A 15,745-nucleotide genomic window follows, 5' to 3' on the forward strand; every position below is an offset into this window, starting at 1 on the left:
CAGGACAGGCAAGGGTCAAAACTAGGAGGGGGAGGAAAATGAGAGACTGGGGAAAAGCGGGAGCTGAGACAAAACACTGGTTGACTTCACAAACGAAACAAACTGGCAACAGACAAACAGAGAACACATGAATAAATACACAGGGGATAATGGGGAAGATGGGCGACACCTGGAGGGGGGTGGAGACAATCACAAGGACAGGTGAAACAGATCAGGGAGTGACATTCAGCAAACAAGAGCTTGCATCCTTCTTCCAACAGTCTATTAGTATAAGACACGCTAAAAATTAATTCTTCCAGCAAGCTATTGTAGTCCAGCTTTTCCTGGGATTCCAAGAGCAAAGAAGCGTTTTTTAAGGAGAAAGGCCAGCAGAGCACATGGTGTGTATTGTGCAAGAGACAGAGGCTATGAGTTAGAAGCTTATTTATAGCCCATCATTCATTAGCTAAATATTTAATTTATTATCTGAAATTATTAGCTGAAAGAGGTAGGCTAGGATATATATATATATATATAAAAAAGTATATATATATATATATATATATATATATACTTTTTTAACAGGATTATCTATTTTGGATGCAATTTGAATGGAATTGATGGAGAGAGAGAAAGACAATGACGTAGTGCTCAGGTGCACAATGATTTAAAGCAACAATATGCAAGTGGTATGCTGTTTTAAAACTATACAGCTAAAATGAATCAAAAATAATATTTACAATAAAACAATTGGTTGACCCCCGAAAGTCAGATGGAGATGTGTAAATTAGACGTGCATTTAGTCCATATATTACTAGCATATGCTGCAGCAAATGTAGGGGCCACAATGGAAATTAGTCCCTGACTTTATTGTGCAATCCCAGTCACTTTTACAATGATTTGTTTATACTGTATATGTGTTTTTTTTACTGACAAATACAATCAATCAATCAATCCAAACTGTCCAGCTGCATTTTATAATTGGAAAGAGACCAAAAAGTTTAATGACATTCAGAGATTGTCAAGCCAAGCCTTTGATACTTGGTAAGCCTAAGGTAGGAAGGGATGTGTTTTCTGTTTGTCGAGACAGTATATTTGTTGTTGTGTTGAAAATGAAAACCGTGATATTGAAGACCCGAAGTCGGTATGTTTTGTTTATTGGTTGTGTGGTGCATTGGCACATAAATCTGTTGGTGGAAGATTTGTTGCATATACACTGCTCAAAAAAATAAAGGGAACACTTAAACAACACAATGTAACTCCAAGTCAATCGCACTTCTGTGAAATCAAACTGTCCACTAAGGAAGCAACACTGATTGACAATACATTTCACATGCTGTTGTGCAAATGGGATAGACAACAGGTGGAAATTATAGGCAATTAGCAAGACACCCCCAATAAAGGAGTGGTTCTGCAGGTGGTGACCACAGACCACTTCTCAGTTCCTATGCTTCCTGGCTGATGTTTTGGTCACTTTTGAATGCTGGCGGTACTTTCACTCTAGTGGTAGCATGAGACGGAGTCTACAACCCATACAAGTGGCTCAGGTAGTGCAGCTCATCCAGGATGGAACATCAATGCGAGCTGTGGCAAGAAGGTTTGCTGTGTCTGTCAGCATAGTGTCCAGAGCATGGAGGCGCTACCAAGAGACATGCCAGTACATCAGGAGACGTGGATGAGGCCGTAGGAGGGCAACAACCCAGCAGTAGGACCGCTACCTCCGCCTTTGTGCAAGGAGGAGCAGGAGGAGCACTGCCAGAGCCCTGCAAAATGACCTCCAGCAGGCCACAAATGTGCATGTGTCTGCTCAAACGGTCAGAAACAGACTCCATGAGGGTGCTATGAGGGCCCGACGTCCACAGGTGGGGGTTGTGCTTACAGCCCAACACCGTGCAGGGCGTTTGGCATTTGCCAGAGAACACCAAGATTGACAAATTCGCCACTGGCACCCTGTGCTCTTCACAGATGAAAGCAGGTTCACACTGAGCACATGTGACAGACGTGACAGACTCTGGAGACGCCGTGGAGAACGTTCTGCTGCCTGCAACATCTTCCAGCATGACCGGTTTGGTGGTGGGTCAGTCATGGTGTGGGATGGCATTTCTTTGGGGGGCCGCACAGCCCTCCATGTGCTCACCAGAGGTAGCCTGGCTGCCATTAGGTACCGAGATGAGATCCTCAGACCCCTTGTGAGACCATATGCTGGTGCGGTTGTCCCTGGGTTCCTCCTAATGCAAGACCATGCTAGACCTCATGTGTCTGGAGTGTGTCAGCAGTTCCTGCAAGAGGAAGGCATTGATGCTATGGACTGGCCCGCCCGTTCCCCAGACCTGAATCCAATTGAGCACATCTGGGACATCATGTCTCGCTCCATCCACCAACGCCACGTTGCACCACAGACTACCACAGACTGTCCAGGAGTTGGCAGATGCTTTAGTCCAGGTCTGGGAGGAGATCCCTCAGGAGACCATCCGCCACCTCATCAGGAGCATGCCCAGGCATTGTGGAGGCCACACACACTACTGAGCCTCATTTTGACTTGTTTTAAGGACATTACATCAAAGTTGGATCAGCCTGTAGTGTGGTTTTCCACTTTAATTTTGAGTGTGACTCCAAATCCAGACCTCCATGGGTTGATAAATTTGATTTCCATTGATAATTTTTGTGTGATTTTGTTGTCAGCACATTCAACTATGTAAAGAAAAAAGTATTTAATAAGAATATTTCATTCATTCAGATCTAGGATGTGTTATTTTAGTGTTCCCGTAATTTTTTTGAGCAGTGTATTTTATATGATAAAATATGGCATCAAAATGTTGAAAATCTGATTCCCCCTAGCTGATCATTGTCTGCAACCGTCTTTGATCTTGAAGTAACGAAACAGGCAGGGAGAGTGAGCTCTTCTGTGGTTGTCAGCGAATCCTCAACCTTCTGGCCCGTAGCCCTGCATGGCACCAACTGTGCCACAAAAACATGCAGAAGTGGCAAAGTTGATATCCACATTTATAAACACAGGGTCACTAAAGTTATTATTATTTTAGTTATTTAGTTATTCCATTTACTTTACAGTACAAGGGGAGGGTCATGCATTTATGACACCTGGAGTTGAACCAGGTGAAAGCTGTGATCTGATTGATTTCACTTGTTAAATCCACTTCAATCAGTGTCGCTGAATGGGAGAAGACATGTTAAAGAAGGATTTTTAAGCCTTGACAAGTGAGACATGGATTGTGTATGTGTGCTATTCTGTGAATGGGTGAATGGGCAAGACAAAAGATTTAAGTGCCTATGAACAGGGTATGGTAGTAGGTGCCAGGCGCACCGGTTTGAGTGTCTCAAGAACTTTAACACTGCTGGGTTTTTCACTCTCGACAGTTTCCTGTGTGTATCAAAAATGGTCCACCACCCAAAGGACATCCAGCCAACTTGACACAACTGTGGGAAGCATTGGAGTGAACATGGGCCAGCATCCATGTGGAATGCTTTTGACACCTTGTAGTCCATGCCCCGATGAATTGAGGCTGTTCTGAGAGCAAAAGGAAGTGCAACTTAATATTAAGTAGCTGTTCCTAATGTTTTGTCCACTCAGTGTAAGGTCATTGTAGTAGACCTACTTCCCTAAGTAAAAGAAAAAGCAGATTTTGCAAACATGCACATCCAAACATGTTATGCATGAAGTAACTTGCACATATCAAAGATGATCTATATACTGAGGCTTCACCTCTTCCTCTCTGCACATATTCAGTCGTCATGAAGGAGAGTAAGGCAGACTTGATCTTGGTCGCCATATCCAACATTGGCTAGTCTGTTGTTCACTTCGATGTAATCCTGCAGACAATATACAAACACAAATTACTGCATGGAAAGGTAACATTTTGCATGCCTAGATTGCCTCTTAAATACGTTTTTACAACAGAGAAGGATGGGAGATGCAAGGGGAACGGTAACTGAAAATGCCACACTCACTGCATCATCCTCCAGGATGTTCTCCAGGACACTGACTATGTCGTTGAAGGAGGGCCTTTGGGTGTAGGGCTCCAGCCAGCAGTCCTTCATCATCTGCAGTCTAGAAGGAAAGGGATATGTGGCATAAACACTGGTGTAACTCAGGCAGTTGTTGTTGCCATCCTGTACCTGTCGCGCAAGTGTGATGTTAGGATGTACCGATCCTGTGCAGGTGCTGTTACACGTGGTCTGCCACTGCGAGGACGATCGGCTGTCCATCCTGCCTCCCTGTAGCGCTGTTTTAGGCGTCTCACAGTAAGGACATTGCAATTTATTGCTCTGGCCACATCTGCAGTCCTCATGCCTCCTTGCAGCATGCCTAAGGCACGTTCACGCAGACGAGCAGAGACCCTGGCCATCTTTCTTTTGGTATTTTTCAGAGTCAGTAGAAAGGCCTCTTTAGTGTCCTAAGTTTTCATAACTGTGACCTTAATTGCCTACCGTCTGTAAGCTGTTAGTGTCTTAATGACCGTTCCACAGGTGCATGTTCATTCATTGGGAAACAGTGTTTAAACCCTTTACAATGATTTGTGAAGTTATTTGTATTTTTATGAATTATCTTTGAAAGACAGGGTCCTGAAAAAGGGACATTTCTTTCTTTTGCTAAGTTTACTAGCGCACCAGTATACAGACATGCAAGTACACATGAGCAGTCAGATATGCCTGGAAATATTCCATGTAAAAAAAGTATCTGAAGGGGGATAATTACTCACATCTCTGGCCTACATGTCTCTGGTTCTGAGTTCCTGTGTCCAGAGCAGATGTAGCGCACCACCAACTCTAAAGTCTCCAGGTTGGGATATGGTAAGGTCCCTAAGATTAAGACAAATCATTACAGCACTGTTAAAAAATATATGGCAAATGGAAATCCAGTATGGATGGTGTTAAGAGCTAGATGGGAGGGGTTGAATGGAGCTGAAGGGTGGGACTAATAACAACAAGATCACAAATGTAAAATATACTGTGTCTGTAAAATTGATATATTTTCAAAACTTTTGTGAAACAGCAAAGTTAAACATCTACAATGTAGAAAATAGTAAAAATAAAGAAAAACCCTTGAATGAGTAGGTGTGTCCAAACTTTTAACTGGTACTGTATACATTTACAAAAAATGCATATTGGGGATTGGGAATGACAATTGGAAATGACAATTACATTGATGGAAGCTACAATCTATCTTTAATATTACATTTGATCTACCCCCTAAAAAATGAAAATTCATTATTAATACGTTAGTGAATACATTTTTCTCAGTTAATCTCAGGTGCTCTTTCCATTTTACCAAATGTTTGCATCTCCCACAGCACAATGCCAAATGCCCAGACATCCCCTTTGAAGCTGTAGTAGTTGTTTCTGAAGTACTCTGGGGGATACCAACGCAGGGGCACTTTTTGCTGCGAACAGAACCAAAAAAGAACAGCCAAGTTAAATTATGCTCTGGTCACAACGTCTGGGTGACTCCAAGACAGTCCTCCTCACCAAGTGGTCTCCTTTGTGGCTGCTGCGACGGCTGCTCAAAAGAGTCAGGTCTTGGGCCAATCCAAACTCCGCCAGCTTCACCTCTCTGGGGAAATGGTTAACCATGATGTTCCTCAGGGCTAGGTCACAGTGCACCACCTGTAGTATGAACAATTGTGCAACAGAGATTATGGGGACTGTAGTCAAATATGTATGTGTGGTGACCACAGGCAAAAGTGAAATATATGACATTGTTGATGGATTTTTCAAATGATTCTAATGTACCATTTTAGAGCGCAGGTGTCTCATTGCATGGGCAATGTGATATGCTGCTGTGGTGAAGTGCTTTTGCAGATCACTGTCCCTGCTCAGTTGGTGTTGATTCACTTGCAGGAAACTGCGCAGGGTCCCACTGCTCACCGACTCCAGGATCAGCATGTAAGGAGCTGGAGTAAAGGAAAATGAAACACACACAACACCACCTTAGTGTATAACTTTTTGCCATGGTCCAAATTTCAGAAACAATGAATGCTTAATAAACGAGTCTGTGACTCTTACCCTGTGTGATGTTCCAGTCTAGCAGCTGCAGCACGTTCTTGTGGGTACCCAGCTTCCTCATGATGTTCACCTCTCTGGCTACCCTCCTGTGGGTAACCCCTACAGAGAACACACCACGCTTATCAACTGTTTTGGTAGGTATAAGCTCCTGGGTGCATTTCAAACAGTAAACCTCTGATGGTGAGGGCTGTGATTGGTACATGTATTATTGTGAGGAGTACAGTGCATTGTCTTTTTGGTATTGTCTAACAAAAAAATAAACGTCCTCAAACTGTCAACTGTGTTTATTTTCAGCAAACGTAATATTTGTAAATATTTGTATGAACATAACAAGATTCAACAACTGAGACATAAACTGAACAAGTTCCACAGACAAGTGACTAACAGAAATGGAATAATGTGACCATGAACAAAGGGAGGGTCAAAATAAAAAATAACAGTCAGTGTCTGGTGTGGCCACCAGCTGCATTAGGTACTGCAGCGCATCTCCTCCTCATGGACTGCAACAGATTTGCCAGTTCTTGTTGTGAGATGTTACCCTACTCTTCCACCAAGACATTCCTGTCTAGCAGGAAATCACGCACAGAATGAGCAGTATGGCTGGTGGCATTGTCATGCTGGAGGGTCATGACAGAATGAGCCTGCAGGAAGGCTACCACATTAGGGAGGAGGATGTCTTCCCTATAACGCACAGCGTTGAGATTGCCTGCAATGACATCAAGCTCAGTCCGATGATGCTGTGACACACCGTCCCAGACCATGACGGACCCTCCACCTCCAAATCGATCCCGCTCCAGAGTACAGGCCTCGGTGTAACGATCATTCCTTCGACAATAAACGCGAATCCGACAATCACCTCTGGTGAGAGAAAACCGCGACTCGTCGGTGAAGAGCACTTTTTGCCAGTCCTGTCTGGTCCAGTGACGGTGGGTTTGTGCCCATAGGCGACGATGTTGCCGGTCTGGTGAGGTGTTGTTACACGTGGTCTGCCACTGCAAGGACGATCAGCTGTCCGTCCTGTCTCCCTGTAGCGCTGTCTTAAGCGTCTCACAGTATGGACATTGCAATTTATTGCCCTGGCCACATCCGCAGTCCTCATGCCTCCTTGCAGCATGCCTAAGGCACGTTCACGCAGTTGAGCAGGGACCCTGGCCAGCTTTCTTTTGGTGTTTTTCAGAGTCAGTAGAAAGACCTCTTTAGTGTCCTAAGTTTTCATAACTGTGACCTTAATTGACTACTGTCTGTAAGCTGTTAGTGTCTTAATGACCATTCCACAGGTGCTTGTTCATTAATTGTTTATGATTCATTGAACAAGCATAGGAAACAGTGTTTAAAGCCTTTACAATGAAGATCTGTGAAGTTATTTGGATTTTTACAAATTATCTATGAAAGACAGGGTCCTGAAAAAGGGACGTTACTTTTTTAGCTGAGTTTAGTAGTAAGCTTGGTGGATTTGTCCTTACACTCTTTGGTCATCTTGCAGGTGACAATGGAGTGACCCTTGCAGGTGCCACGCGTCATCTTAGCCTTGTAGTACACCCCTTCCCTCCCTGCTTTGATGAGTTGCTGCATGCCCAGCCCTGATGTGTTGAAGCAGGAACCCTGGGAAATTAAGTCCACGCTGTTACATCATTCTACAGCTAGATTTAAGTATGAGAATGTTATTTTACCCTGTAGCTTTTTCTTCAACCTGAGTTTACCGTTTGCTGTGGTCTCCAGAGAGACCTAGAAGCTGACTTGGTTGTCTGCCTGAGCAGGGGAGTGGGCGAGCTAGTGTTCTGATACTCCTGTCCCAGAGTGACAGAGACAAGCTCTAGTGGGCTTCTAGTCTCACGCACTAGACACTTCCTCAAGGTTAGGGGACTTAGAGCTGGGGGGTTGGATGGAGCAGCTCTGCCCAATAGACCCTCAACACCCTGCAGCTCTTGAATGGTGTGAATCAAAGTGCGATACCTGGAAAGGGTATGAAGAAAGTTAGTTGTACTGTATATTACTGCATCCAGTATGGAATAAACACATCCGCTGCTGATACTGTATTAAGGAAAGGTACACGTTTGATATGTTAACAAGTAGTTGAGCTATAAACTTACTTCATTGTCCACAGAATGGCCAGTATAAGGGCAATGGTAAGAGTAAACCCAGAAATACCGATTAAAATGTAGAACATTCCATTAAATTTGACACCATCTGAGAAAAGACATGTTCACCGTTACATCACAGCATGAGAAACCGCCATCAGTAAACATCTCACATGACATATGATTATATGACTCACCTACTACAGGATCTGTTGAGAATGTATTATCAAGATAATTTATTATATTTGAAGGTCTTGTTACGTTGTTGATGAGGGAGGTTTCTGTGTGATTGTTGCTTGTATTCACATATGACATTGTTCTTTTGAGTGCGCACATTGCCTTCATCTGAGGAATCATGAGCAAAAATGTGAAGTGATGAGCAAGGAGTTGTTCTAAAGTCCCCATCCACATCGATGGGACCACAGTGGAGAAGGTGGAAAGCTTCAAGTTCATCAGCGTACACATCACTGATGATCTGAAATGGTCTACCCACACAAACAGTGTGTACCTCAGGAGGCTGAAGAAATTTGGCTTGGCCCCTAAGAACCTCAAACTTTTACAGGTGCACGATAGAGAGCATCCTGTCGGGCTGTATCACTGCCTGCTACGGCACCAGCAACCGCAAGGCTCTCCAGAGGGTGGTGCAATCTGCCCAACGCATCACCGGGGCACACAGCCTGCCCTCCAGGACACCTACAGCACCCAATGTCACAGGAAGGCCAAAAAGATCATCAAGGACATCAACCACCTAAGCCACGGCCTGTTCACTCCGCTATCATCCAGAAGGCAAAGGTCAGTACAGGTTCATCAAAGCTGGGACCAAGAGACTGAAAAACATATTCTATCTCAAGGCCATCAGACTGTTAAATAGCCATCACTAGCCAGCTACCACCCGGTTACTCAACCCTGCACCTTAGTAGCTGCTGCCCTATATACATTGTCATGACGTGTCCCTTTCTGGGTATAGATCGGGGCTTCCCCCTCTCTGTCTCTCCTACACCCAGGTTCTGTCATCTCAGGTCGTAAATTCCTGGCGGAGACTCTCTTCCCCTTTTCATGCAGAGAGACCACAGAGTGAACAAAGGATTTCACATGGCCGAACCCCTAAATCCCCAAAATGGGAAAATGAAACAAAATGTCCACTTCTGAGAAGGTGGGAATGGTCCGTGGACACTTAACTTCTCTAGGGTAGGGGGCAGCTTTGGGAATTTTGGATGAAAAGCATGCCCAAATTAAACTGCCTGCTACTCAGCCATAAAAGCTAGAATATGCATATAGTAGATTTGGATAGAAAACACTCTGAAGTTTCTAAAACAGTTTGAATGATGTCTGTGAGTATAACAGAACTCATATGGCAGGCAAAAACCTGAGAAAAAATCTGAGGTTTGTAGTTTTTCAACTCTTAGCCTGCACAGTGTCTATGGGGTCATATTGCACTTCCTAAGGCTTCCACTAGATGTCAACAGTATTTAGAACCTTGTTTGAGGCTTCTACTGTGAAGTGGGGGCGAATGAGATGGGATTGAGTCAGAGGTCTGCCAGAGAGGCACGAGCTTAGTCTCACACGTTCACGTGAGAGCGAGTTCTGTTCCATTGCATTTCTACAGACAAAGGAATTCCCCGGTTGGAACATTAGTGAAGATTTATGTTAAAAACATCCTAAAGATTGATTCTATACATCGTTTGACATGTTTCTACGAATTGTAATATGACTTTCCTTCTGAACATTCGCCTGGACCTGCCCGCGCGTCGTGAGTTTGGATTTGTGAATTGAATGCGTTAACAAAAGGAGCTATTTGGACATAAATGATGGACATTGTCGAACAAAACAAACATTTATTGTGGAACTGGGATTCCTGTGAGTGCATTCTGATGAAGATCATCAAAAGTAAGTTAATATATATATAATGTTTTTTCTGACTGATGTTGACTCCAACATGGCGGATATCTGTTTGGCTTGATTTGTCGTCTGAGCGCCGTACTCAGATTATTGCATTGGTTTTCCATAAAGTTTTAAAAAAATCTGACACAGCGGTTGCATTAAGGAGAAGTGGATCTAAAATTCCATGCACAAGTTGTATGTTTTAGCAATGATTATTATGAGTATTTCTATAAATTCATGTGGCTCTCTGCAAAATCACCGGATGTTTTGGAAATACTGAACATAACGCGCCAATGTAAACTCAAATTTTTGGGATAGAAATATGAACTTTACCGAACAAAACATACATGTATTGTGTAACATGAAGTCTTATGAGTGTCATCTGATGAAGATCATCAAAGGTTAGTGATGAATTTTATCTATATTTCTGCTTTTTGTGACTCCTCTCTTTGGCTGGAAAAATGGCTGTGTTTTTCTGTGACTTGGCTCTGACCTAACATAATTGTTTGGTTTGCTTTCGTCGTAAAGCCTTTTTGAAATCGGACACTGTGACTGGATTTACAACAAGTGTATCTTTAAAATGGTGTAAAATACATGTATGTTTGAGGAATATTAGCTATGGGATTTCTGTTGTTTTGAATTTGGCGCCCTGCAGTTTCACTGGCTGTTGATGAGGTGGGACGCTACCATCCCACGTACCCTAGAGAGGTTAAGGGATGGGTATGATGAGCGTGTTTCATTTGGTGACCTCAGAGAAGACAGGAAACACACATAACTACAGTTGAAGTCGGAAGTTTACATACACCTTAGCCAAATACATTTAAACTCAGTTTTTCACAATTTCTGACAATTAATCAGAGTAAAAATTCCCTGTCTTAGGTCAGTTAGGATCATAACTTTATTTTAAGAATGTGAAATTTCAGAATAATAGTAAAGAGAATTATTTATTTCAGGTTGTGTTTCTTTCATCACATTCCCAGCGGGTCCGAACTTTACATACTCTCAATTAGTATTTGGTCAAACTTGGGTCAAACATTTTGGGTAGCCTTCCACAAGCTTTCCACAATAAGTTGGGTGAATTTTGGCCCATTCCTCCTGACAGAGCTGATGTAACTGAGTCAGGTTTGTAGGCCTCCTTGCTCGCACACACTTTTTCAGTTCTGCCCACAAATTTTCTATAAGATTGAGGTCAGGGCTTTCCTAAAAAGTACGATCTTTGTCCCCATGTGCAGTTGCAAACCGTAGTCTGGCTTTTTTTATGGCGGTTTTTGAGAAGTGGATTCTCCTTGCTGAGCGACATTTCAGGTTATGTCGACATAGGACTTGTTTTACTGTGGATATGGATACTTTTGTACCTGTTTCCTCCAGCATCTTCACAGGGCTTTGCTGTTGTTCTGGGATTGATTTGCACTTTTCGCAGCAAAGTACGTTCATCTCTAGGAGACAGAACTCGTCTCCTTCCTGGGCGGTATGATGGCTGCTTGGTCCCATGGTGTTTATACTTTCGTACTATTGTTTGTACAGATGAACGTGGTACTGTCAGGCGTTTGGAAATTCCACCCAAGGATGAATCAGACTTGTGGAGGTCCACAATTGTTTTTCTGGGGTCTTGGCAGATTTCTTATGATTTTCCCATGATGTCAAGCAAAAAGGCACTGAGTTTGAAGGTAGGCCTTGAAATACATCCACAGGTACACCTCCAATTGACTCAAATGATGTCATGGCTTTAGAAGCTTCTGATAGACTAATTGACATAATTTATCAGAAGCTTCTAAAGCCATGACATCATTTTCTGGAATTTTCCAAGCTGTTTAAAGGCACAGTCATCTTAGTGTATGTTAACTTCTGACCCACTGGAATTGTGATACAATGAATTATAAGTGAAATAATCTGTCTGCAAACAATTGGTGGAAAAATGACTTGTGTCATGCACAAAGTAAATGTCCTAACCGACTTGCCAAAACTATAGTTCGTTAACAAGAAATTTGTGGAGTGGTTGAAAAACGAGTTTTAATGACTCCAACCTAAGTGTTTGTAAACTTCCGTCCTCAACTGTATATCTCTGAATGTGCACATTTCTCAATTATGTTTCCATCTAATTATTGTATAAAATGAATGAGTTGAAGATGAAACTATTTGTGAAATGATGTAATGTGATGTTAAGCCTTTAATGTGATAGAATTGTATTCCCTTTAAAGTTTAACTAAGTCATTGGCCCGCCCCCGTGAGCACAGACATGATCAGGCATCATAGAACCGGCTATTCTACTGTTACGAGGAAATCCTCTTCAGACCATGCGTACCTCTGTGTAAACTGACGTGGCACAGGTTTGAGTACCAAGACTAAGCAAACCCACCCACGTGAGCTGTGATTGCGAATAGTTATTGAATTCCTAACCATACCACGTGGAGCATTGGCTACACGGCTGGAAATGGTTCAACTCTGAGACTATCAATCCCTACAGAATAAGAGCAAATCTTAGATACTAATTACTAGTCTGCAGCTAGAAATGATGTAAACCTGGGATGCGAAGAGATCACGACGACACATGGGTGTAAATATATATCGATTGCAATTATTCCCGAATGAGTGAGTGTTCATGTGCAAAGGATTAGCATTTCAATAAATATAATTATCAACTGTGTGTAGTGATCCCTTTTGTCTTTCTGTCCACACCCACTTCCCTTTGTCCACCAAGCCATCATATTGGATTAGCCCATTGGGGAATCTTCCCTATCCTTGTTAGCAACCTATCTACTGTTTGTTTGTTTATGCATTTCTGTGATTATTTAGTTAGTAAATAAATGATTAAGCCAATTGGTGTATGGATGATTCATAGTAAAGGCTGTGTTCGCGGAGATAACCAACAATTTACGTTTGGAATGAGACTGGCGTGAGGTAAAGAATAATTCATTAGTAGAAGACTAATTGATCAGATATTAAAATATCTGAAGTTATAATTTGGTAATCTGAAGATTTTCCTTGGTGCCCTGACTTCCTAGTTAATTACGTTTACATGATTAGTTTAATCACGTAATAATAATTAGAGAATTGATTTGATATAATAAATCTTCACTTTTAATGATGCCAAAGACACGACAGCATAGGCATGGAATCACTGGCCACTTTAATACTGGAACACTAGTCACTTTAATAATGTTTACATACTGCTTTACTCATCTTATATGTATATACTGTATTCTATTTTAGTCAATCCCACTCCGACATTGCTCGTCCTAACATTTATATATTTCTTAATTCCATTCTTTACTTCTAGATATGTGTATTGTTGTGAATTGTTAGATACTACTGCACTGTTGAAAATAGGAACACAAGCATTTCACTACACCCGCAATGTCTGTTAAATATGTGTGTGACCAATAAAATGTTATTTGAAGTAGGCATAGAGCTACAGTATAATGAGTTTTTAATTAGTTTTATTGAGCTGATATAGAGAGATCTTACCCATAGAGCCCATGCAGGTAGATATTCATACACCTTCTATCCAAATTCATGTGAAATCTTTTCTATTGTGATCACTTTGTGGACCACCTACATATGTTCTTTACCTCACTTCCTGTTGTCCCCCACTCACAGGAAAGAGGAGCTTAGTCTTCAGCACCACTGTCTCGCTGCAACAATTTAGCTTTCAAGTCATCCTACAATCATGTACTAGTATGAGCTTTTGGGTGACAAAAGAAGTGGCTGTTGATTAACACTTTATGACGGGCCACTTATTGTTTTAAATGAAACATTAAGAGTTAAAGCTGGAAATTTGGCCATGTGTAAAAAAAAAATAGGGTTCCATTTAATCATCTCTGTGGTTATCAAGCGTGTGTGTCATGGAGTGCTATGAGGTGGGAGGCATTTCCCTGCAGTGCTCTGATGTTTACATTCACCAACAGTTACATATCTCTAAGGGGGATGGGGGCCGACATGGTGTCTATATTGTGGTTTCCTTATAGGAAGTACTTCTACAACAGTTCTTTGAGCTTTGCTTCTCGAACATATGTGGTCCTAAGGTTTATTAACACCTGGGGATTACTATACAACAGACCATTCTGAGAATATTGTCTAGCTTAGGCTAGTTATGACATTGTTATTAAGTCATGACCATTATACATTTACATGACATTTTTCATGTTAACATCCCAATTTTTTAAAAACCTTAATTTAACTAGGCAAGTCAGTTAAGAACAAATTCTTATTTCAATGACGGCCTAGGAACAGTGGGTTAACTGCCTTGTTCAGGGGCCAAACAACAGATTTTTACCTTGTCAGCTTGGGGATTCGATCTTGTAATCTTTCGGTTATTAGTCCAACGCTCTAACCACTAGGCTACCTGCCGCCGAATAAGTCTGTACAAGAAAAAGGGAGACAGGCTGTGTAGTTCATTGGCTGCTTTAATAGTTACAGAAACTAATTCACTCCATATACAAGGCAGATCTTTACAGTTCATATTCCAATACATCCTTTTTCCAAAAGTATTTATTATTATTATTATTATTATTGCAAAATACATTTTAAATTTAAACATTTTACAAAAGTACATGAAATTAATAAATTAAAAAACTAAATAGACATAAAACAAAATAAATAAATTATTCAGTAGTATTCACTGCATCAAGCTTTTCGGGGGGACAATTCTGAAAATGACCACGGCAATAGCCGGCTAATGTTAAAAATGTAAAAAAATATAATTGTTATCAGGATGTGTATCATTCTACCATCATAGGCCAGGTAGAGTTGGTAGGTTTCTGTCCAGCTGTTATAATCAGTAATTGATTCACCAAATAAAGCATATACCTCAACAAGACTTAAGAAATGAGAGCTGTGTATTGTAATGGATATACTATAGCTCACAGCCTAGAGTTTGATTTTTTTCTCCATCTGATTAGATTCAATTCAACTCCTATGTGTCACATACAGTGTATGTCAATATAGTTACAGTAAATACATCTTTCAAAGCTCAGAGGGAAAAGCTAGCTATTCACTTGTTGAATAACGGTAAGGTACAACTGCTCAAACTGTCAAATGTCCCACTCTGCCTAAATCAAATACCCCATACCCATGGCATTCAGAAAGATGCAACATTATTCACAACTTCTGCCCTTCGAATTTGTGATCTCATGACTTGCATTAGGGCTCCCGAGTGGCGCAGCAGTCTAAGGCACTGCATCTCAGTGCTAGAGGCGTCACTATAAACACCCTGGGTCGAATCCAGGCTGTATAACAACCGTCCGTGATTGGGAGTCCCATAGGGCGGCGCACAATTGGTCCAGCATCGTCAGGGTTTGGCCAGTGTTAGGCCATCATTGTAAATAAGAATTTCATCATAACTGACTTGCCTAGTTAAATAAAACAATGTACAGTTGAAGTCGGAAGTTTGCACTTAGGTTGGAGTCATTAAAACTCATTTTTCAACCACGCCACAAATTTCTTGCAAAAAAATTATAGTTTTGGCGAGCCGGTTAGGATATCTACTTTGCATGACCCAAATCATTTTCCCAACAATTGTTTACAGATTATTTCACTTAATCACAATTCCAGTGGGTCAGAAATGTACATACACTAAGTTGACTATGCCTTTAAACAGCTTGGAAAATTCCAGAAAATGTCATTGCTTTAGAAGCTTATGATAGGCTAATTGACATCATTTGAGTCAATTGGAGGTGAATCTGTGGATGTATTTCAAGGCCTACCTTCAAACTCAGTGCCTTTTTGCTTGAAATCATGGGGAAATCAAAAGAAATCAGCCAAGACCTCAGATTTTTTTTGTAGACCTC

General features: G+C 41.6%; 1 protein-coding gene across 1 annotated transcript; it reads right to left on the bottom strand.

The window, feature by feature from the left end:
- Positions 1-2,733: 2,733 nt before the first annotated feature.
- Positions 2,734-13,505, bottom strand: LOC109891756 (fibroblast growth factor receptor homolog 1-like). The gene is made up of 12 exons (XM_020484243.2): positions 13,425-13,505; positions 8,091-8,187; positions 7,701-7,953; positions 7,464-7,602; positions 6,001-6,099; positions 5,728-5,888; positions 5,464-5,601; positions 5,267-5,378; positions 4,698-4,797; positions 3,946-4,045; positions 3,701-3,807; positions 2,734-2,937 (listed from the first exon to the last, which is right to left on the bottom strand). Exons 1-11 carry the CDS (start codon positions 13,435-13,437, stop codon positions 3,721-3,723), a joined length of 1,299 nt encoding a protein of 432 aa, XP_020339832.2. The 5' UTR covers positions 13,438-13,505; the 3' UTR covers positions 2,734-2,937; positions 3,701-3,720.
- Between the last annotated feature and the right edge of the window lie 2,240 nt (positions 13,506-15,745).

Source organism: Oncorhynchus kisutch, linkage group LG6 (assembly GCF_002021735.2).
Source record: "Oncorhynchus kisutch isolate 150728-3 linkage group LG6, Okis_V2, whole genome shotgun sequence".
Classification (NCBI taxonomy): Eukaryota; Metazoa; Chordata; class Actinopteri; order Salmoniformes; family Salmonidae; genus Oncorhynchus; species Oncorhynchus kisutch.

What these genes read in the sequence shown, in the direction of transcription:
- LOC109891756 (XM_020484243.2), bottom strand. An exon ending in CTGCAAGATGACCAAAGAGT is followed by an intron (nt 6,100 to 7,463) that starts GTAAGGACAAAT and finishes TGTTCTCTGTAG; the next exon opens with GGGTTACCCACAGGAGGGTA. An exon ending in AGACTGGAACATCACACAGG is followed by an intron (nt 5,889 to 6,000) that starts GTAAGAGTCACA and finishes CCTTTACTCCAG; the next exon opens with CTCCTTACATGCTGATCCTG.